The following is a 22,058-nucleotide window of genomic DNA, read 5'->3' as shown; positions in this document are numbered from 1 at the left end:
CAGTGACAGAAGCATTTCCAGGTTACTGCCAGTCTAATAAGGTTTCAGTAACTAGTTTGGCACACCTGAACCAACTAGTTTAATTACGATCATGGGGGGGGGGGATTAAATGTCAGTCATGTTATGATGCCAAATTACATGTGATAAGGTAATTAATATTGTTGTATTACGCCCTACTCTTAATAATATATGGTTAAACATGAGGATGTATACAGGAAGTTGGAACTGGCCAAATGATATATTGGTCCTATTAGAAGTTGAAGTAGGAATCCCAGGACTTGTCAGAATTCCCCAGATCAAAGGAATTCTAAACAACAATATAGGTTCATGTATTTTACTTCACAGGTCAGAATTTTTAACTTACACTAAAGGGTTACACTTCAAGGCTGCAATTTTAAAGTAAAATTAAATTTCACTTTAGTGTTCATTTCAGCTGAAAAAAGTAATAATTTCAGAGACTGGGATTATAATGATCTCCACATTTAAAGGTTGCATCTTTATCCACATTTTACATGCCTAAAATGATTTATGAAATTATTCTCAATTTGGCAATAAACCAGGATAAAACACTAAAATAGATAAAGCAGCGAAATAGAAAGTTATTAAGCACACTATACTACAGCACACAAAACCCAAACAGTTGACAACAGCAAGGTCTCTAGATAAATTCCATGTTTGTTTTTACCCCCAGTATGATTTACATTTACATTTACATTACATTTATGATTCGAATCGAGCATTCGTTCATAAAATTCAGTTCTAAGGCTCAAAAAATCTTCAGTTTGGTACTATCTCTGCTTATACGTTTATAAGCCTTGGATAAACCAAAGCCGCGTCACTCGCAATCTGCATCGTCTCTTTCCCCACCCCCATTTTCCAGGAACCTGAACAGTGCAGATATATTTTCCTAGGTTCTCTCTTGAAATTTCCCAAATTTAAGACATCTACTACACATACCTCTGCCAGTTTGTATGGTAATACGAGCTTCTCCCCCACAGTCACCGTCTTCCTTGTAACTAGTGCTTCAAATAACATTTCTTCTTTCACCTAACAAAAAGAAAATTTCCACCATTATTCATAATTTTAGAAACATATAAAAGGACTCTTGAGGTAGAACTAGACTATGTGCTTCAAGCATTATTCAAATTATAAACCTGATATTAACACACACAAACCCTGAATTACATCCACTTTTCCAATTTCTATATTATCCTCCTGTGCATTTGTATCTGAAAGCTGAATGATATGTGGGAACATTGTGAAGGCTATGTATAAGCCCATAGCTCTCCAGCATGATCAAATACCTTTGCTACCATGGGCCCACAAAAGTCCCTACTTCATAGTAAAAGGCAACCCATGCTGTTCATGAAACGTGATCTGTACTGGGGCAGGCACCCCACTCTTTGTTTAAAGACAGGATATTTCTTAAGGTGGTTATATATAAGGCTTGCTTTTCCCAAGGAGTTTTATATACACTTATTCTCAAACTATTTATCATTAACCATTTACATAGCATTTACTATGCAAAGTACTTTAAAGTTCATCCTCACAACATCATTTGAAGTATGTGTTTTACAAATAGCTAAACATGGATTTTAACAAGTGTTCCTCATCTAAAACTATTCTACATGAGCCCACTCTGGCCCCAAGCAACTGATTCACCCCCAAAAGCGGTTTTGCAATAGGTTCAAAGCTGACAGGCCAGTCTTGCCCAACCCGGCGCTCTCCAGATTTTGTTGGACTACAGCTACCATCATCCCTGAACGTTGGCTATGCAGACTGTGGTTGATGGGAACTAGAGTCCAAACCATGTGTAGGGCATCAGGTTAGGAAAGGCTGGACTAGATAGACCTTTCAATTAATTGAAAGTTTTGGTGAGCGGCAGCATGTTAAATTGGTGTGAAGTGCTGGTTTTAATTACATGAGGCCCAATATCCTTGATGCATAAAATACCGTTCTCTGCTTTCACACACACACATAATCACTTTCATGCAAAGCCATTCTGTTTCTGTTATGCTTTGCATGCTTGAAGTTCTGCACAAAATGGAACATAGCACACTATCTTCCCATCAAATAAGGTAATAAGCTCCATGACTTGTCTCAAATCAGTCCAGAGAAGGAAACAAAATAGACATGCTGCCCTGGGCTCCTACTGTGAGGAAGGGCAGGATAGAAATGTAATATATTAATAAATAAATAAAAATGATTCAATACAGCAATGCTCATTGCTGTTTTCCATAGGAAGCTCGTGGCTTTCCATACAGTGACACCATGTAAAAACCCTGCCTAATAATTAATTCCAGACCTCCTGATGCAAGGCAAAAAGAGAGCCAACCTGAGGCAGGCAAAGAAAATGACAGTGCCACAAACAAGGCAAAGTGGCATCTCTGAGCACAGAGGTATCCCTATTAAAAGCTCTTGACATACAAAAGGAACACATGCTAAAGGTTTGAGGAAGAAATTGTTACGTGGGGTAATATTACTTGGAGAGGTTAAACTCCCTTGTGTGTTATGATTCACTGAAAGCATTTCATTCCACTTGGACACAAGTTCACATTCCTCTAACACAGTATCTGTGAAAGACACAATTTATAAACCTTGCCTTCATAACACTCTCAGGCTAGTAAAATAAAATGAAAAATATAGTCTCAAATAATAGTTGGCCTCCCTCTCATGATTCCAAGTCAGTTCCAACTTCAAAACAAAAACTGGCTCCAACTAGAAGATTTCTTGAACATTTGACCTTGAATTTCCTTACAAAAAGGCCAATATGAACACACTGTACTTTAAATGATTGCACATTTCACAGCAAGAATGGTTCTAGCCTGCACAACGAGATGCAGAAAGTATATGGATATTGCCCTTTGGGGAAAATATTCTTGATAAATAATCCTATACAGCTACATCAGTTACATCTATCTGCAAACCCAGTTTATGCATTGCCGATAAACAGGGAGGGACCATAGCTTGGAGGGAGATGCATGCTGGGCAAGCAGAAGGCCCAGGTTCAATCACTGGCAGTCTTGTGTATAATTATGTTTTATGTTTTGCTTTTGTAACAGCCTTTGGCTATATACATTTAATAAACAAACAAACAAACAGTTCAAAGGATCAGGTAGCAGATGAGGAAAAGACCTCTGCCTGAGACCATCTAGAGCTGCTGCCAACTAAAGTTGACAATACAGCGCTAGATGGACAAATAGACTGCAATGGTACAAAGCAGTTCCTTATGTTCTTATTTTCACTGGTCTAGAATTTTGTTTCACCTTGGGAGAACAAAGGGAAAGGAGGGAGATATTCTGCAAAAGCTAGTGCTAAAACCATAGAGGGTTGTTCCCCCAACCACACTCTAAGAAGAGGTAGAGCGGGCACTGAGTTTTTCCCGCACTAGCCCTCTCTCCTTTAATCTCCATTCAGACTTGAACCAGCTCCAAAGTTTCTTGCAAATCACAAGCACTAACACAACGTTCCAACATGCCTGAAAAGTAAACACTTTGAGCACTCATACTGTAAAGGCTTCTGCACAACATACTTCTGCCCATCAAATGTGTGGAGTATTTTACTAGTAAATAGCATTCCAATTGCTTATAAAACATTTTGTTTGAGAGAACAGATGAAACAGCAAAAAGAAAAAAGACCTAATGTGATGACATGCAGATGAAATCTCAGGTCTGTATAAGTGATGCATGATTGCCAACATTTGCTATTATAAGGAATAAATTAAACCAGCCAGGCAGTATTCAGTTCCTTTGCTTGCTAAATAAGACTGGTTATTTTTAAATGACAATTTGACAGATGGACCCTTTGCAATCTCGGCTTTCCAAATTAAAGCACTTTAAACCTTTGCCAGCCCAAATAACAGCTCTCAACACTTATCTGAAATATTCATGTGTTTTCTCACAGTATATGAAAGGGTTGCAATTCTTAAAGTGGCTACATACAGTAGAAAGAAGCTGTGTGTCACCCTTCTCCACACCCCACCAATTTAGGAAAGAACCACAGACTGATTTGTCCACAGTTGTTTGAGAAATGCTATGCACAGTGAAGTATGAGTGAAATTCAAGTACATGGCTGTATTCAACATTAAATATTAGGCATGGACTAGATAGGCAGCAGAATGAGATGGAAGAACAGCCTCTACTATTTCAAGCTGCAGTTGAGGGAACACACTTTATAATTTTTCCAAATGTAAAAACCTTCCCTCATACAGAAAACTGTGCAGCTAGATATATCATTTCAGCTAGACGTGCTGGCTTGGATGATGTAGACCAGGCCTCAAATGCTGAATATGGTTAGTCAGCATAGATGATCGACTACACAAGGCAAAACATACAGCAAGACAAATCCCAAGGGCTAGATAATCATGTGATTGCAGCATTAACTTTTCTAGCCCGAGATGACAGGTTGGGATTTTTTGGCCTATTGCTTTTCTTATGGTACTTTAGTCAGTTACAATGTAGGGAAAACAAGTTATGAGAGTCACCCATTCACAATTAAGAAAGGGCTATACCAGAGTGGGAAACCTCCAGCCCGTGGGCCAGAGACAGACACCAGGGGCCTCCCAATACAGTCTGCAACCTCCCCTCTTGGCCCCGCCCCCACCTGCAAAACAATTAGGGTTTTTTTTAAAAAAAAAGTTTACATTGCTTCTTGCAGGAAGGAGGGAGTCATACCTGTGGAGTGAAAGTTTAACCCTCTCTGTACCCTGATAATCTCAAATTGCCTCTCCCCAATTGCACTTAGACTAAATGAAGATCTTATTAAAGCTTCATAAACAGTGAGTAGCTCAACCGCAAGAACAGAGAGCCAGTCCAAATGTAAAATGTCTTGGAGTGCTTTTGAAAGAAAAAAAGCTGTTCAAAATATACAAAACTATATTTGAGGGTGTATAAAAATATTTAAAATATAGATTTCAAAAAAATCCAATAATGGTAAATGTATTTTTAAAAATAACCTCATTTAAAGTAAATCTGAATGTAATAAGCATGTTAGAACCTACAAAATCCCTTAAAACTGAATCATGACCACCTATTAAATACTGTTTGTTGTTGTTATGTGCCTTCAAGTCGATTACAACTTATGGCGACCCTATGAATCAATGACCTCCAATGGCATCTGTCATGAACCACCCTGTAAAATACTATATATTGTTTGTATTCAGACAATCAGTTCCTGGCTTAATAAAACCAGGATATTCATGAGCTTTGTGACATCACAGTGCAGCCCCTTTCCTCCCAACTTCATGCAAGCAGGGAAACATATCAGGAAACTGCAGTTACCCATAGTTTCTTGTTACATGCGAACCAGGAACTATGGTTACCTGCTTCCAAACAACCCAGGATTTTGGAATCCATTGATCACAGTTTGCATGTAACAAGAAGCTATGGTTAACTGTAGGCTCCTGGTTTTTCGCTGTATGCATGCAGGTGCACAAAGCTTATGCATATCCAGATTTATTAAGCCAGGATTTAATCATGTGGAAAAGTCTCATTTAAAGACTTATTTTCTAAAGTATGTGTCAGGGAATACCACTGGGGGAAAATGTCTGACTTCAGTAGGTTAAGCATTACAGAATTGCTTGACCTGTATATTGTACTTGCTATTCTGCACTGCCTACTGGAACTGAAAACTAACCAGAGTCACAAGGATCCAGGAGAAACCATCTTGTACCCTACCAGGATCATACACAGAATCCATATGAGTAGTCTTGTACTCCTATTTTATATACTCCTGAGCATTACAGAATCCCATATTGGCCAATTGGACTAAATTTCAAATACAGTAAGTGTGTGCAAACTGCATCCTTAGCCTTCAAGTAAACAATCTTATTTGAAATCCCTTTGGCTTGCATACAGAAATGTCCAAACAAGTCTGTCAAGTTTCTAAGCAGATGTAATTCACAGTGCAAAAGACTGCATGACGAATGCAGTTGTATAAGATCTCTTCCTAGTTGCAAACCAGTATGTTTTGTTACAGCAGCCAGTTACCATGCGTGCTTGATCAGGATTTAAACCCTGTTCCTTTCAGCTTGAAGAATGGCTCACAAGGCAGCTCACAAAGTACAATTATACAACCAATGAGTGAATAAAAACAATACTGGGGGGGGGGATTAACAGAACAAGCGAAGAAATTCAACACAGACCAGAAGTGTGTGTGTGGGGGAATCTTAAAAGCATGACTAAAGATCATATGGAAAATTGTACCATAGTCTGGGTGCCTTAACCAGAAAGGCCCATGCTTGTGTCCCTACTCAGTCATGCCTCTGAGGAAGGCGGAACATGAAACATGAAAGGCTCAGATGCAGAATGCAGCAGGGAGGCAGATTCATGCAGGTATACGTATTTCAAAATTGGTAATTTGACTTATATCAATTATTCAGATCTGCTTTTTTGGCAATTTAAATTTAAATTCTACATTGCTACACCTGCGGGGTTCTGCAGGGCTTGGTCCTGGGCTCAGTGTTCTTCAACATTTTTATTAATGATTTGGATGAGATGGTGCAGGGAATGCTGATCAAATCTGCAGATGATACAAAATTGGGAAGGATAGCTAATACTCTGGAAGACAGAAAAAAATTCAAAGGGATCTTGATAGGCATTGGACTGAAAACAAGATAATGAAATTTAACAGGGATAAGTACAAAGTTCTACACCTAGGAAAAGGAAACCAAATGCACAGTGGGGGATACTTGGCTCAGCAATACTACATGCAAGAAGGATCTTGAAATTGTTGATAGCAAGCTGAATATGAGCCAACAATGCAATGTGGCTGCAAATAAGACAAATGCTATTTTAGGCTTCATTAACAGAAGTATAGTTTCCAAATTGCGTGAAATGTTAGTTCCCCTCTGTTCGGCCCTGGTTAGGACTCATCTTGAGTACTGTGTCCAGGACTGGACACCGCACTTTAAGAAGAATGTAGACAAACTGGAACGGGTTCAGAGGAGGGTAACAAGGATGATCAGGGAACTGGAAACAAAGCCCTATGAAAAGAGTCTGAAAGAACTGGGCATGTTTAGCCTTGAGAAGAGAAGACTGAGGGGAGATAGGATAGCATTCTTCCAGTACTTGAAAGGTTGTCACACAGAGGAGGACCAGGATCTGTTGTCGACATGGAATAACGGGCTCAAGTTGCAGGAAGCCAGGAATGCTGCATGTACCTACGTTTCTCCCACCAATAAAGTGTATGTGTGGGGACTTATTTAGAAACTCAGATCTGCTTCAGAGCCCTTCTTTGCCCCTCCATTTGGATAAGGAGGCTGCTAACTAGAGGCAGGGCCTTCACTGCATGCCAGTGGCACCAAGACAACGGAACTCCTTCTCTGAGAAGTACACACTGTGCCTCCTGCATTTCTCCAAGTAAAAAATATTTGCATGCCAATGCCAATGCCAAGGTTTGTTTTAGCTCCTTCCAGATCACTTGGGTTTTGCTACTGCTATGTTCTCATTCTTACGGGGTTATGGATGGCTAATGTGGGTTTTTTATCGTTTTTACCGACATTATTCTACCTGTCTTTGCACACTTGCAGGAAGGGTGGAATATAAGTATTTTAATCAATAAATGAATTACAATGAAAGTAAGTTGTTTCCTCCCATCCCCCAAATTCAGGCCACAGAGAACCTGTGCCATCCTGACAACTTTAGTGTGCCTTTGGCTCCCTGGCAATAAGTTCAGCAAATATATCTGCTGGAAGCGTCACACCTCACAACCAGGGCTGTGGAGTCGTGGATTCGGAAGCATTTTTGGGTGGAGTCGGAAGCAGTTTTGGGTGGAGTCGGAGTCAGTAGAAATGTAATAAAATTAATATTTAGTTAATATTAATACATCAATATACATTTGTCATTTATGAAGGAGTCAGTCGGAGTCAGACAGTAGAAAAATTAATATACATTTGCCATTTATGAAGGAGTCGGACAGTAGAAAAATAGAGGAGTCGGAGTCGAAGATTTGACATACCGACTCCACGGCCCTGCTCACAACAGCAAGGGACCCAAACTGTTCTGGAGACTTCAATCACCCCAAAGTGAAGTAGGCACAGAACTGGGTCTTTGGGGGGGGGCGGGCGGGAATAGCTGTGTTGTTGAAGAAAGATTTTTTGCTCAGTCCCACCCTTCATGTTTTCAGTGTTGGAGTCTTTGGCTGCAAAGTTTCATTTTTTTCACCACATTGTAGCAACCAATATGCAGGATAACAGAGTCCTGGGCAGTAAGCCCAACTGCTTGTTTGGAGAGGTATAAAATATAGACGGCTAAGTATTTGATGACACTGGGTGGTGTGTTAAATACTGTAGCCCTGAAACTTAAAACCAAACTGAAAAAAATGGATGCCCAAATACACAGAAAGAACCTAGAGTTAACACACTGCCATTCATCAAGCGAGGAAATAATAAAGGGTGTTGCTACATAGTTAATAAATACTTCTTTGAACAGCACATCCATGTAACTTCCACCATACCTAGAAGCTAGCCACAAGCCAATGCTGAATAGTGGCAGAGGAATTGGTACTGTAAGCTCTTGAACTTGAACTTATTAATACTTGTTCAGACTTTAGTCTTCCTAATGTTCCCCATAATGTCCTCAATAGCCTCCAGAATGGTGTGTGAATGGTTGTGGAGAAAACACAGCCTCCCATTGTCTGCTATGCTAGTTGCAGAGCTGGCTATTCCTCTGGGCCAAATACAGGAAGATTTGTATTCTGTCAGGACGAACAGTATGAAGACCCATCCAGTGTCATTCTGCACGTTGTGGAGGTGGGAGCTGACAAACCGCCAGGCAACCATGCAAGGCTCAGAATCTGGATGAGGAGTAGCCAAGAGGAGAGATCGGACTGCAATCGTGGCTTGCCTTGTCCATTGGTACAGAGTATGTGCTGGTAAGAGGTACTTTGGAGTCCCAGGCAGGAAGAAAATGAGTCTTCCCGCATCCAAAATGAACTGCTCAAGTTGGCTCCTCTGTAGTATTTGAGGAGCAACATATTCCCCATACAGTCCAAGACAGAAGCTCAAAGAGCCATCCAAACCCCTTGCTGGCAGCAGCAGGGTTTAATCAAGCAGTGTAGCCACCACTGCATCCACTGTACTGCCACTGATGCTGACTTTGGCAGAAGGTGGTGGTGGAGAGGTTAAAACCACATTTTCACTATGCCAGCGACCAGGCTGGCAGAGGGAAGAGGCACAGATTGCAGAAGGGCTGGCTCAGGATCCAGAGGATGCCTTGCCAACCCAGCTTTGCCTACTCCAGTGAAAACATCCAATTTTGGCATTTCTGCTGGCTATTATTAGTGAGGATACCACGAGCAACAGGTCCCACCAACCCTCTGGTTGGGCAGCTGCACTGAGATGCTTCTCAGCAATGGAGCTCTTCCTCCTCCGACTTCAATTACTCTTATATAGACTGGGTATGTGTGTGTTCCAATCACAAAATAGAGATAACTTTTCAAGATACTTGAGATCACTGTGCCCTAGAATATTTGGTCATGGAGTGACCAGAGGGGTGAGATCAGTGACTACAGTGCTACCAAATGCCACATATACGTAAGTGGACAATTGTCATGAAAGTCCAGGACAATCACAAATGACTTTAAAAGAGGAAAGTTCCCAGAAATGAGAGGACTGGTAAAAAAAAGAAGTTGAAAGGGAAAATGAAGAGCATTAATTCTCTGCAGAATTGCTTGAGGTAGTTCAAAACCACAATAAAAAAAAAACCTCAGGTACAATATATACAGCAGATCAGGAAAGGTATCATCAGAGGATGCCAGGGTAGCTAACAAGCTGAGTCAGGAAACTACTATCCCTAACTTCATCTGCCTGGGCTAACTGCAATACCGGGCATAATGCTAACTTAATCTTGTTATAAAAATTACAAATAGATAATGCACACAAAGCACTTTGAAGGCTCAAAAAGTGCTATACTAATGCTTCTATTCTTATAGTACAGTCAGGGGCAACTTGCACCAGCCCTGAGGCAACATTATAAGGGGGAAAACAGGGAAGGTTTCTTCCCTAGTCTAATGAACAGATTTGATGAGCATAGTCAGCTGCTAGTATGAGGGGCCTGACAACCATATTTAATAAACTCCAACATCCCTGTCAAAACGGTAACTGAGTGAAGCCTTTAGCATCATATGCAGGGCAGGGATTCAAGGGGGCATGCTATATACTCACTGCTGTTATGAATTCCATCTGGTGCTCACAACAAACATACCACCTATATAGAAAACTACTCAAGAAACTAGTAGCCCTGCAGTTTTCAACTTCTTTAGACCAGGGATCCACCTTTAACCCAAACATGCATTTGGACATTCATTTCTTAATATTTTACTATATATTTGTAAGGTGATATTGCTGCTGTTGCAATCCACCTTAGATCAGGCTGTGACCTGGCAGTGGGTTCCAACCCATCAGTTGAAGACCAATGAATTAAACTATCAGAAATTATATCCTTAAGAATTTTTTAAAAATTAAAAAAATACCCATGTTGAAGGAAAGGATAGAGCTGGACAGGTTATGTCGAAGTGCCAAGGCTCACCTCCAGTAGCTCTGAGACAATAGGCAGGACTTCTGGATTACAGATATCTATTGAATCATCTCGGTACGTTTTCTTTTTGTAACAGATGTTACCCAAGTGTAGTATAGCAGACAAAAGGGAAAAAATCCTATGGACATAAAACAATACATTTTCTCTCTTTTGCTCAACAGAAAATGCAGGTAATTAAATTGAGATTACCAATATTTTACTACAAACTGAGCTGTGCAATTTTGTATCACCAAACAGTATTAAGCAATATTTTGCTATACTGGCATATTGTTATATTATATATTTTTATTTATTTCTAAATAAATTGTATTGAGCAGATCTAAGGAAAACATTTATTATTATAAAACATATTATAAAATATGTTTTCCTAGGATCTGCTCAAAACAATTTATTTACCAAAATTTATATACCACTTAATTGTAAATAAAACCTCTAAACCGTTCCTAAGATATGTTAAGTTTACTTATAAAGGGACAAATTATATGAGAAGAAAAACAATGCTATTAGGCACATCTGCTCTAAATGTTTCCATGGTCATTTAGCAACCTATTGGTTTGGTGACATGTACACTATTTAGTAAGCCACCTACGTATAGCTGTACAATGTCGATTGGGTTCTGTAGCATTTAGGATTTTTAGCCCACTCAAGCTTAGAGATCTGGAGCAGACAACAAAAACAGTATTCACAACCAAATCAATAGTAATTCATACACAATCTAATTGGAGCTAATTCACACCACCAATTTTGACTAAGTAAATGCATTGATCGACTTCAGCAGCTTTTTGCTCCTTAAAACACTCCCACATGCACAGTATCATGACTGCGACTCATTCACTCCTGTAAAGTTTTAGAAGGAGTTGGCTGAAGCAGGAGATGATGAGCTGCAATCAAATACACATGCCTAGACCATTCACAAGAGCAATGCACAACCTAATAATGCACTGTTATGAGGAATATCAACTTACTGTTTGCGGGTCTTGGGAAGGAAGCCCACCATCTCCATAGCTAGCTGCAAACGCTCGAAGTCATGCTTCAAATCTTCCCCTTCAACAGAGAAGCAATCCTATTGAGGTCAAATATGAGGAACAATTATCAGAAGAGATGGACACCAGCAAACAGAGGCATGACCTATGGCTTGTGTGGTGGATTTAAACATGATTTCTGTAAAGGTTATGGTGAACAAGCTAGTGTTAGCCTCACACAGCAATGCTTTTGATGGCAGAGTGAAGATGAACTCTTGCTCTGCTATGAGAACAGAAAGCTGTATCCAACTCAGTCCTACTCAGAGTAAATCCAATGAAATTAATGGAGCCAAATTAGTAATATCTATTAATTTCAATTGGTCTACTCTGAGTAAGAATAGCAGAACAAAAATTCATCTTCACTTTAAAAAATCATGTTCAAACCCACCACACAAGCCAGTAGGAATCTGGCTAATATTTTTAAATTGCCAATCCTGGTATTCACAGATTGCATCAGTGTTTCTCTCTAGCAGACTCTAGCAGACTTCCATAAAAGCAGGAGATCAGTATATTTAATCTACATTCAGCAATTACTATTCCCAAATATATAATTAAATCTCTAAACATTATTTTCCAAATACAGCATAAGATGATGTTCTTATGGTCTCAACAGTTCTGCAGATCTTCTCTATGGGCTTCCCACTGAGTCTGCAAGGGCAGAGTAGGCAGGACACAAGCTGAAAAGTGAAGGTGATTCTTCTCTATATGATTAGAATTCAGCTCAGAGCTGATTGCTTAGGAACAGGTGAAAAGGAGGAAACAGTCTCTAGGAACCAGAAGGAAACTGTATGGATACTGTATGTGAGAGGATACAGAAGGATATTGGAAGGTAGGGATCCTGACTCAAAATGGTTGACACAACAGGGCACAGATAGGAAAAGGGGACAAGCAGGAATCTATATATGGGCAGCTTGTAGAGGTGCAATAACAGTGAACTGAATACTGAAGTGGCCCCTCAGCAGAATAGCTTAAGCACATCAATGGGGAGTGGATCAGCAACAATGGCAGCATTTATTAGCATAGGACTTAACATAAGTAACATCTCAAGTGTAGCTAGTTTGAAATTTTAGAACATTCAAAGATTAATCTCGTCTTCAAGACCAAAAAATAAAGTTATAGAAGGTTTGAATAACTCAAGATGGGCATGTTATCTACATCACTCTGCATAACTGGGCTATTATCAAAGTGTTTGGGAGATTATCTTATCTATGATTTTCTGCAATAAATCTATCAACTTCACAGATCCAAATAAATTGACTTAAAATTGATGTTCAAGATTTTTGATACGGTATTGAACCATTTGGTACTTGTAGCTTTGAAAAATAAAGCAAAAATGAGAGTAATGGAAATTAAGTAAAAATAAAATGGCTAAATCTCATTTGTGAACATTTTCTTACAACCAAATGTAGCAGTCCTGAAGAATAAATTTGCCTGAATTATATTAAGGGCAAAATAGTAAGTCCAAGTTAGAATTGTTAGCATGCAATTAGGTTAGTCATGCTCCCTGAGGTAAGACTAACATGGAATGATATCAAGACAGACCAAAAACACAATTTAAATCTAATAATTTGACTTCACACAAGAGAAAAAAATCATTCCTGTTTTGGCCATTTCAAACATACATTGTGGTAAACCACTTCCTTTCAGATGACACTATTACTGAACCTTTAACTAAATAGTTTGATTTTTAAAAACAAAAAAACAAAAACAGTAATAGTCTAAGGGATAATCTCTCCTGATTACTCTGTTGTAGTCCATGAAAACAGGTAAGATTACATAAGTTTAAATGGACTGTTAAAAAAAAAAGGACTATATGGTGATTAACCAGAAAATGGTATATTAAACATTCTCCTGAACAGCTATTGTAGGTAAATGTTTCATTGCATATGTTCTCAGAAACAGGACTGAGGAAAATAATTTCATAAACTGAAAGGTCATGTTATATATAGTAGAATATAGTTTTTATCATGTATGTTTTATGCTTTTTGCAGTGTCTCATAAAAATGTCACCCAACTACTTAATATAACCTATTTAATAGAATACTATACAAAAATGATACCACCACACACAAATACCCAAGATGGTATACCACCACAAATATCTACCAAAGCAATTCTTATGGGAACACACACATTTTGTGCGGCTCTTAATCAAATGGGATTGGTTTTGTATTTGCCCTGCAACTTGGAGCAAAGCTACAGCGAGTGAAATGCCTGTCACCAACAACCCAGAATGGATGGATGTACTGACCGGCTCAGAGTCATAGTAACAGTCATCCCAGCTCTGTTTTGGGGTTTTCTTTGTCATCTGAAAGCAATGCAGATTGGGTAAGTAGTATTCTAAATCCCACACAACCGTCTCTTCCCACTTTTACAGACAGGAAGTCATGCATTTCTTTAAAATCACTATGCTGCAAGCATTCCTATTTTAGAAAATGATGGCTAGGATCTGCCTTCTCTATTTCTCTTTACCTTATGAAATTTGATATGGGCATGCATACAACATACTACAAGAGAAGTCTACCTCCCTTACAATTAAATTGAAAAACCCACCTCTCAGGGCTGCCACACAGTTAGATTGAAAAACCCACCTCTCAGGGCTGCCACACAGTGCAGTTATGCTCACTAAATTTGGATATAAAATGAGTCCTACTGCAAACTGCAGATGGGCATAATGCCACAAAGTGCCAATTTAAAGGGAGAAAACAGTACAATTTAAGATGCTTTGGCATTTTTACAGCACTTAAGAGAGCTCTGCCATTTATTACCTACAACAAGAAGCCTGTGAGATGGATCATTTTTCTCCCACACAAAACTACCAGGATAGCCCTGACTGATTTCTTTATCAAGAACCATCTGAAATATTAATAGGTTTTGACAAACATATAGAAACCCCTGATATGCACATAACATAAGAACATAAGAACATAAGAAGAGCCTGCTGGATCAGGCCAGTGGCCCATCTAGTCCAGCATCCTGTTCTCACAGTGGCCAACCAGGTGCCTGGGGGAAGCCCGCAAGCAGGACCCGAGTGCAAGAACACTCTCCCCTCCTGAGGCTTCCGGCAACTGGTTTTCAGAAGCATGCTGCCTCTGACTAGGGTGGCACAGCACAGCCATCATGGCTAGTAGCCATTGATAGCCCTGTCCTCCATGAATTTGTCTAATCTTTACACACACACACACACACAATAAATATATTCCCCCTCCCCAGTCAGAGTAATAGATCATTCTTTTTAAAGAAACAGAATCCTTTAAAGAATGATCCCACATGACATTAGACTTGAAGAACTGGCTGAAGTTCATGATGTAACAGTAATAATAATAATAATATCCCATCCTTCCTCCCAAAAGGAGCGCATATTTTCCCATTATATGAAAGCTATTTTAGGATTCAGCCTCATAATCTGAAATGGGTATTTCTAATGGAGGACCGGCAGAGAGTGCACCACTATCACCACAACAATTCTTCCCACCTGAATTCTATTGCATCAGCTATCCTTATGCTCTGAAGGGAACAAACTACATAAACGTTATGGAGTATTAGTATAAGATATTTCCACAATAGGTTTCAATTATTTGAACATAACTGGAATTAATAGTTAGCTTTACTTGTTAATGTAAAACGTATCATGCTATCAGAAAGGGGAATAACAAAACCATGCAAAGTTTTTCAATGGATTTGTCTGTTCTTGAGCAGGAACATCACAATATGGTTTTCTAATATTAGCTGTTTATTTGATTGGAAAATGATTCATGTTCTTTAGGAAAATAGCAACCCAAAAATACATTTTCTTTCCTATAGCCCACTTAAGGCAAGGAAAAGAACCATTTTGGAAACACTGCCTTTCTTAACTCAGTTGCATTACCAACACCTACAAATGTATTATGTTATGAAATCCATGAGCAGATGACAATAAAATTAGTTTTAAAACAGCACCATGTGGATGGAATGTTTCATTGCTCCAGGGTCAACCATATACATTCTCTAAAAAGTTGCTTGGTATTTTCCCACCTGATTAAGATAATGATATTCCGCAGGTTGCTTAAGATGAAAAGCTGTTTTCTCTTCTTCACTTGCTCCTGCCAGAAGGTAGTAAAATACATGGTAGTTCCTGATAAATAAAAATGATGTTAAAAGTCAACACAAAAATGGAAGTATGAACAGTACTAGTATGTTATGACAAATTAAAGACACAGGCACCTGATTCACATATAATGTTAAGCCAAATGATGGCTTAGTACAAAGAAATAACTGTCCTGACTCCCAGCACATTTGCTCCTCCCCAGTTGTTTGCAGCTGAGCTGAGCTAGATCATGGTTTGGTTTCATGTGTTGTCTGAACCCAGGCTCAGGGTTTAGCTCTCTCCAGATAAATCATGAGCTGTAAATCATAGGACAAACCTTGGTTACCGCTTGTAGTTTGTCTGGGGAGAGCTAAACCACAAACTCAGGTTCAGACAACACACTAAGCAAAGCTGGAAACAAGCGCATTTTAAAAAAAAGAATGCTCAGGGATAGTTTGTTTTGCCTAAGTGTGATTTGTTTATATGTCCAAACTCAGCCCAGCAGACACCATGGTTTGTACTCTTGCAAACCATTATGTGAAGCCATAGTTTGTTGCTGGCTTAACTATGATTTGATGTTAACAGGCTTACTTAATCATGGTTTGTTTGGCCACCCTACCCCAGATGCTCGCTCACCAAGCTACAGAGGCACAAGGAAAGAGCAGCTAGAAAACAAACCAAGTTTTGGAGATGCAAGCCATGGCATGTTTTACTCATCTATGAAATAACTTGTGGTTTATCAAAACCCCAGTCAAAATAAACCATGACTTAGCATTGTGTACAGAGTCGATGCTCACAGACTTAACCAAGACCCAGCTTGAAGTTGAAATATCACTCCAAACTGGGTTAGCATGATGTCAAACCGGTAAAAAGTTAGCCAGGAAACTGGAAAGAAAGTAATGGTCTGAAGTGGGTTTGCTGTGGCATCTGAATTAAGGCCACTGTTCTGCCTCTAGGGGAATTTTCCCACAGAAAGAGGAAAGCTAAGTTGATGAAAAACTAAATCATATGAGCAGCTGTAAACCCTGGCTTGTTTGTGGCCTAGTTTTCACAACACAGTAAGCCGCTATGGTTTACCAGACTACACACATGTGAAGGCTCACAGCTGTTTTGCGCTGCTCCATCCTTTTTGCTCCTCCACCATGATGAGCTAAGCCAAAATTCTGAGACAGAAATAGCGTTGTATGAACCAGCTATCAGACCCAAGTTATGAATTGCTGTCCGTATTATTTATTTATTTATTTATTATTTGATTTATATCCTGCCTTTCCTCCCAGCAGGAGCCCAGGGCGGCATGACATATGACTATCTAACCTCATCTCTTTCAAGACACAAAATGCATGCATACACAACTTATAACTCAGTATAATTATACTTTAACATTTTAATTATTTTGGTTTACCTTTCTTAATTTCCCCCAACTACTTGATATTCACTACTCACCTCTCATTATGTTCCTGATAGACTAGCCTGGATTTTTCCAGTAGATATTTTTCAACATAAGCTCTAGAGGAAGAAAGAATATTAGTTAAGCATGAAGACAATTTATTTTTAACCTTTTTTTAAAAAAAAAAGTCAACAGTCTTGATCACTACTTAGGATGACAGGAAGCTCTGTACATGCACGGGGATTGATACTGAGGACCAGATTATCCTGTCACATACATTTATTTCATTTTCAGACAAAACCACCTTTATATTACAATATGATAGAAAAGGAAATCAGAGAGATTTATGCCAATAGGTACATTAACTAGATATCTCCCAAACACTAAGGCTACCAGAAATGGATTCTAAGTTTATCTCTTCTCATTACAACAAAGCCTTCCTAGCTAAACATCCAAGAATCTTCCAGGAGGTGTTAACCTTCAGTTCCCCATTCCTCCTTCAGCAAAAACACCAAGAAGCACTAGATTAAAGTAAGGTAATTAAGCAAATGGCAGGAATAACCTCTGGTAATGAATTCCCTGTTAATTTATGTGTTGTGTAGAATTATTCTGTATGAGGGGGAAAGGTTTCTCCACTTTTTCCACACTGTTCAAACACTTCTAGTCTTCTTATGTCCCTCTCTTATACATCTTTTTTTTCTAAATTAAGGCAGCCCAAAATCTTAACTTTTCAGTGAAAGTGGTATTCCAATCCCTTGGTCTTTTACAAAGTTGGCCCTTTGTGTGTGCAAGCACACACACACACACACACACACACAGAATGAGAATGAATATGAATATGACAGACAGATGACCAGGATAAGATGTGGAAGTTGCAAGATGGTTTAACTTTTGTATGATTTTGGGCATGATATCAGTTTCAGCTGTTTCAGCAATTTTGACACTTTTTAAAAACAATTTTGTTACTTGATTCCCAAGATTTAATTTTGGTTGAGGTATTCCTTCATGCTCCCTTTCCTGCCTCCCCTTCCCCAGTATGGGGAGAAAATACTGAGTACAATGAGAAGGTTCTGCATCTATAATGCAGAATCTCCCTGAACTCTGTTGAACAGACCCATAGAGTGGAGATAGCCATTTTGCCATTTGCTGAAGACACTCTCATATTTTGGTTGGTGCAATATCCTTTTCAATAGTACTTCAAATTATCAGAGGGTCCCAAGTACAAATTCCTTTCAGTCATGCTCATACGTTATTGATTTTTTTGCATTTAAGGCATGTAAGTGGAACCTGCAACAAAATGCTGCAGTATGGACCTGTTTAAGTTTCCAGCGAGCTATATACTGTTTTCAAGGATATTCCATTTCCCTCCCTCCCATGTCCTTCCTGCAAGTCAGTCAGCATTCCATGCTCATTGAGTATGCTCAGTGCTCATTGGGCAGTTTTTGCCCTTTCCTTAGTTTTTTTCTAAATATTTTTTGTACTTCTGCAAACCTTAGGATTTACCTCCCTGAAATGAAATTGAAATGGATGGTGTCATTTTATCTTCATAACACTCCAAACTCAGAAAAACAGTCTACTAGGAAATAGTATATACTGTGTGATTTGCAACCTAGTCAGTTACATAGATGGCAGTAGATAATACTTCACAATACTGACTATGGAATAATTATATGAATACAGCACTCTGATTTGCACCAAAATACCAGACTGAGCTTAAAGGAACAAAAATCATTTGTGTCACATTGAAGAAACGCGAGTAAACAAGTTACAGGAACGGGTGCTCTGAAAATCAGTTGTGGAACTAAGGGTTAGTGATATACTTGCTCTTTTTAAATATATTTTCCAGAAGAAATAAAGGAACTGGCCTATAACCTGGACTGCTGTAGGACACTGCAAAAGATTCATTTCATCTCCTTTGTCACAAGCACATAACGGAAAAGAAACTTTTCCAGAAAGTGTCAGTCTGACAATATACTGCTCATGTGCATTTCTGCACATTTCCATTTCTGTTCTGCTCAGTCCATTAAAACAAAATTCAACCTTCTGACTAGACAGATGGTATGTTAAGATAATCCTGTGCACAAAACAAACCTTCATGAGCTTTTACAGGCTGCAGTTACATTTGTATCTACACATTAATGCTACTACAACAACACTGGAGATATCTTAATTATATAAATTATGCTTCTATTTGTAATCCCAGATTTTTATGGAGTTGGTATTTCCATATATTCAGAAGACCATAGAAAGAAAGGCCTAATCCCATTCTTCTTGTGAAACATCAGTAGTAACTGCTGGAAGATGAGAATAAGAAGGGCACTGCCAAAACTAAACTGGATCCTAACTTAAAATAATTACTTGATTTTTGGCACTCATGATAATCACTATGTTGATACTTCTCATGTGTGTTGCTGCTTAATGGATGTTCAGTGATTTTTTTTCTCTTGGCTTTGCCTCATGACAATTTGGTCATGAACAATAGTTGTATTACCCAGTGGGAAATATACAAAGGAATGCTCATAGTTGTTCAGTGTAACTAACAAACAAAAGGGAATGAAACATGTGCTTTGCAGTTTCGTTTGGGAAAGATCTGCAAAAGCACGAGTTTCTTGAATACACAAAGCATCCTTCAAAACCCAGTGAAAAGCTTTTCTTTATCTGTTAACTGTAACACTGTAGTAAAACTCATTAAATACATTCTGTACCAAAGAAAATGTTCTGATGCATCTACCTTGGAAGTCAGAATTATGGTACTACAACTATTCGTGGTACTGCAGATAAGCATTTATGGAGTCATCTTTACATCTTAACGCTTTCTCAGCTACTATGACTGGGAGCCTTAACTATTCACATTTGATAGCCCTAGATGTGACAGCAGAACAAATAGTGGCACACATGACTCCCCAAACATAGGGTGTATCCATCAAAGAAAAACAGGATATTTACATCCTGCCTCCTTTTAAATTCCTTCCTACTCAGCCACATAAGGAATATGTCATGGACTAGCATGCATTATAAAAACTGATAGCATGACTGCTTCCTGGACAGTTAGTGGCAAGGAAAATATTTTAAAAAACTGAAACAGGGAAGAACTGAGACAACAGGAAACTCTGCGCTACCTTTTACAGTCTTGCTCAAGGCAGCAGAGCTTAATTAAACAGAACTAAAAGTTCCAATTAGTTCAGCTGTAGCACATCCATCAAATTGAACAAAGTCATTTAAAAACTGAAAATCTGCAGTCCCAAACAGGATGAGTTGGGTTGTTCCAGAACAAGTTTAGATTTATGGCTACGATCCTTCCCTGCAGAGGTGGTGGACAGATTAACATGGTCCGCCCCCGGAGACTAATGGAATCCACTGAATTCCTGAATGCCCTGGGAGAGTTCCCAGCAGATAGAGCAGGTAACCCTGTTGAAGCCCTTGTCATGCTGTGGAACAGTGAGGCGCCTTGGGCTCTTGAGATGGTTGCCCCTGAACGCCGTCTCCAGCATTGTGGCGCCTGGTTTGCACCTTAGTACACCAGTGAGTTAAGGGCAATGAAACAGGCTGGACTATGGCTACAGCGCAAGTGGTGAAAGATGTGCTGTGAGGCTGATCGGGCACTAGTAAAACATCATAACCGTGCCTACTGTGTGGCGGTGAGAGCGGCGAAGAAGGCCCACTTCTCTGCCACCACTGCATCCTCAAGTAGCCATCCAGTGGAGCTTTTCCATATTGTCAGGAGTCTGTTGACATCAACTCCAGGAAATGGAGTTTTAGACCCTTTGGAGGCTCACTGTGAATTCTTTGTAAGGCACTTTGAGGGTAAAGCTGCTCGCCTCCGTAGCAGTCTTGATGCCCCCTCCACATCTATTATAGTCCCCAATGAGGTGTCCAGTGCAACATCTGCAGCAACTTCTTGGGAATGGTTTCAGTTGATGCGGCCTGATGACGTAGATAAGGTGCTTGCGATGATGTGGCCAGCAACATGTCCTCTCAACTCTTGCCCTTCTTGGCTTATTAAAGCTTGCCGAGGGGGTGTGATCAATGCATCATTGCAGGAGGGAGTGGTTCCAGCCACCCTGAAAGAGGCGGTGATCCAACCACTCCTGAAAAAGCCCACCCTGGACCCACTGGTCTGTGACAATTACCGACCGGTTGCAAATACCCCCTCCTTAGGGAAGGTGATTGAGAGGGTTGTGGCACAGCAATTGCAAGTACTTGAGGATGAAACAGATTATCTTGACCCATTCCAGTCTGGCTTCAGGCCTGGTTATGGGACTGAATTGGCCTTGGTCGCCCTGATGGATGACCTTTATCGGGAGAGGGACAGGGGGAGTGCAACCCTGTTACTCTTACTTGATCTCTGAGGCTTTTGATACCATTGACCATGGTATCCTTCTGGGCCGACTTGGTGAGATGGGTATCGGAGGCACTGTTTTACAGTGGTTCCGATCCTATCTCCAAGGTTGTTTTCAGTATAGCACTGGGCGATTGTCTTGCGGCCCCCTGGCAGTTGTGCTGTGGGGTGCTGCAGCGTACCATCTTGTCCCCCATGCTATTTAACATCTATATGAAGCCCTTGGGAGTGGTCATCAGGAGATTTGGGGCAAGGTACCAGCAATATGCTGATGATACCCAGCTCTGTTTCTCTGTAACATCTGAATCGGAAGAGGCCGTGAAAGCCCTGGACCGCTGCCTGGACTCGGTGGTGGACCAATAAACCAAGTCTGAATCCTAGCAAGACAGAGGCGCTGTGGGTTGGTAGTTCCCAAGTTCAGATAATTGGTCAGTTAGCTGCTTTGGATGGGGTCGTACTCTCTCGAAAAGAGCAGGTCCATAGTCTTGGGGTGCTCCTGGATCCATCTTTGTTGCTAGAGGCCAGGTGACCTCAGTGGCTAGGAGTGCCTTTTAACAGCTTTGGCTAGTAAGACAGCTGCAGCCATTTCTGGACCGGGATAGCCTGACCACTGTTGTCCACACACTGGTAACCTCTAGGCTGGATTACTGTCATGCGCCCTATGTGGGGCTGCCCTTGACGTTGGTCCGGAAGTTGCAGCTGGTGCAAA

At 39.9% G+C, this 22,058-nt stretch overlaps 1 protein-coding gene across 7 annotated transcripts in view; it reads right to left on the bottom strand.

Annotated features, from left to right (window-relative positions):
- The window catches only part of MYO9A (myosin IXA), a 160,740-nt gene that overhangs the window by 81,620 nt on the left and 57,062 nt on the right, over positions 1-22,058 (bottom strand). For 6 of the 7 annotated variants that reach the window (XM_061595942.1, XM_061595937.1, XM_061595938.1 and 3 more), the window contains exons 4-9: positions 17,067-17,129; positions 15,572-15,671; positions 13,809-13,865; positions 11,501-11,598; positions 10,527-10,653; positions 958-1,047 (exon numbers count right to left, since the gene is read on the bottom strand). In XM_061595942.1, the coding sequence (XP_061451926.1) occupies positions 958-1,047; positions 10,527-10,653; positions 11,501-11,598; positions 13,809-13,865; positions 15,572-15,671; positions 17,067-17,129 (535 nt within the window). The remainder of the gene's footprint in view (positions 1-957; positions 1,048-10,526; positions 10,654-11,500; positions 11,599-13,808; positions 13,866-15,571; positions 15,672-17,066; positions 17,130-22,058) is intronic. The other variant, XM_061595939.1, reaches the window with a different exon arrangement.

Source organism: Rhineura floridana, chromosome 14 (genome assembly GCF_030035675.1).
Source record: "Rhineura floridana isolate rRhiFlo1 chromosome 14, rRhiFlo1.hap2, whole genome shotgun sequence".
In the NCBI taxonomy this organism is placed as follows: Eukaryota; Metazoa; Chordata; class Lepidosauria; order Squamata; family Rhineuridae; genus Rhineura; species Rhineura floridana.
Note: the sequence above shows the minus strand (reverse complement) of the source record. Positions and strands in the feature narration are given on the sequence as shown.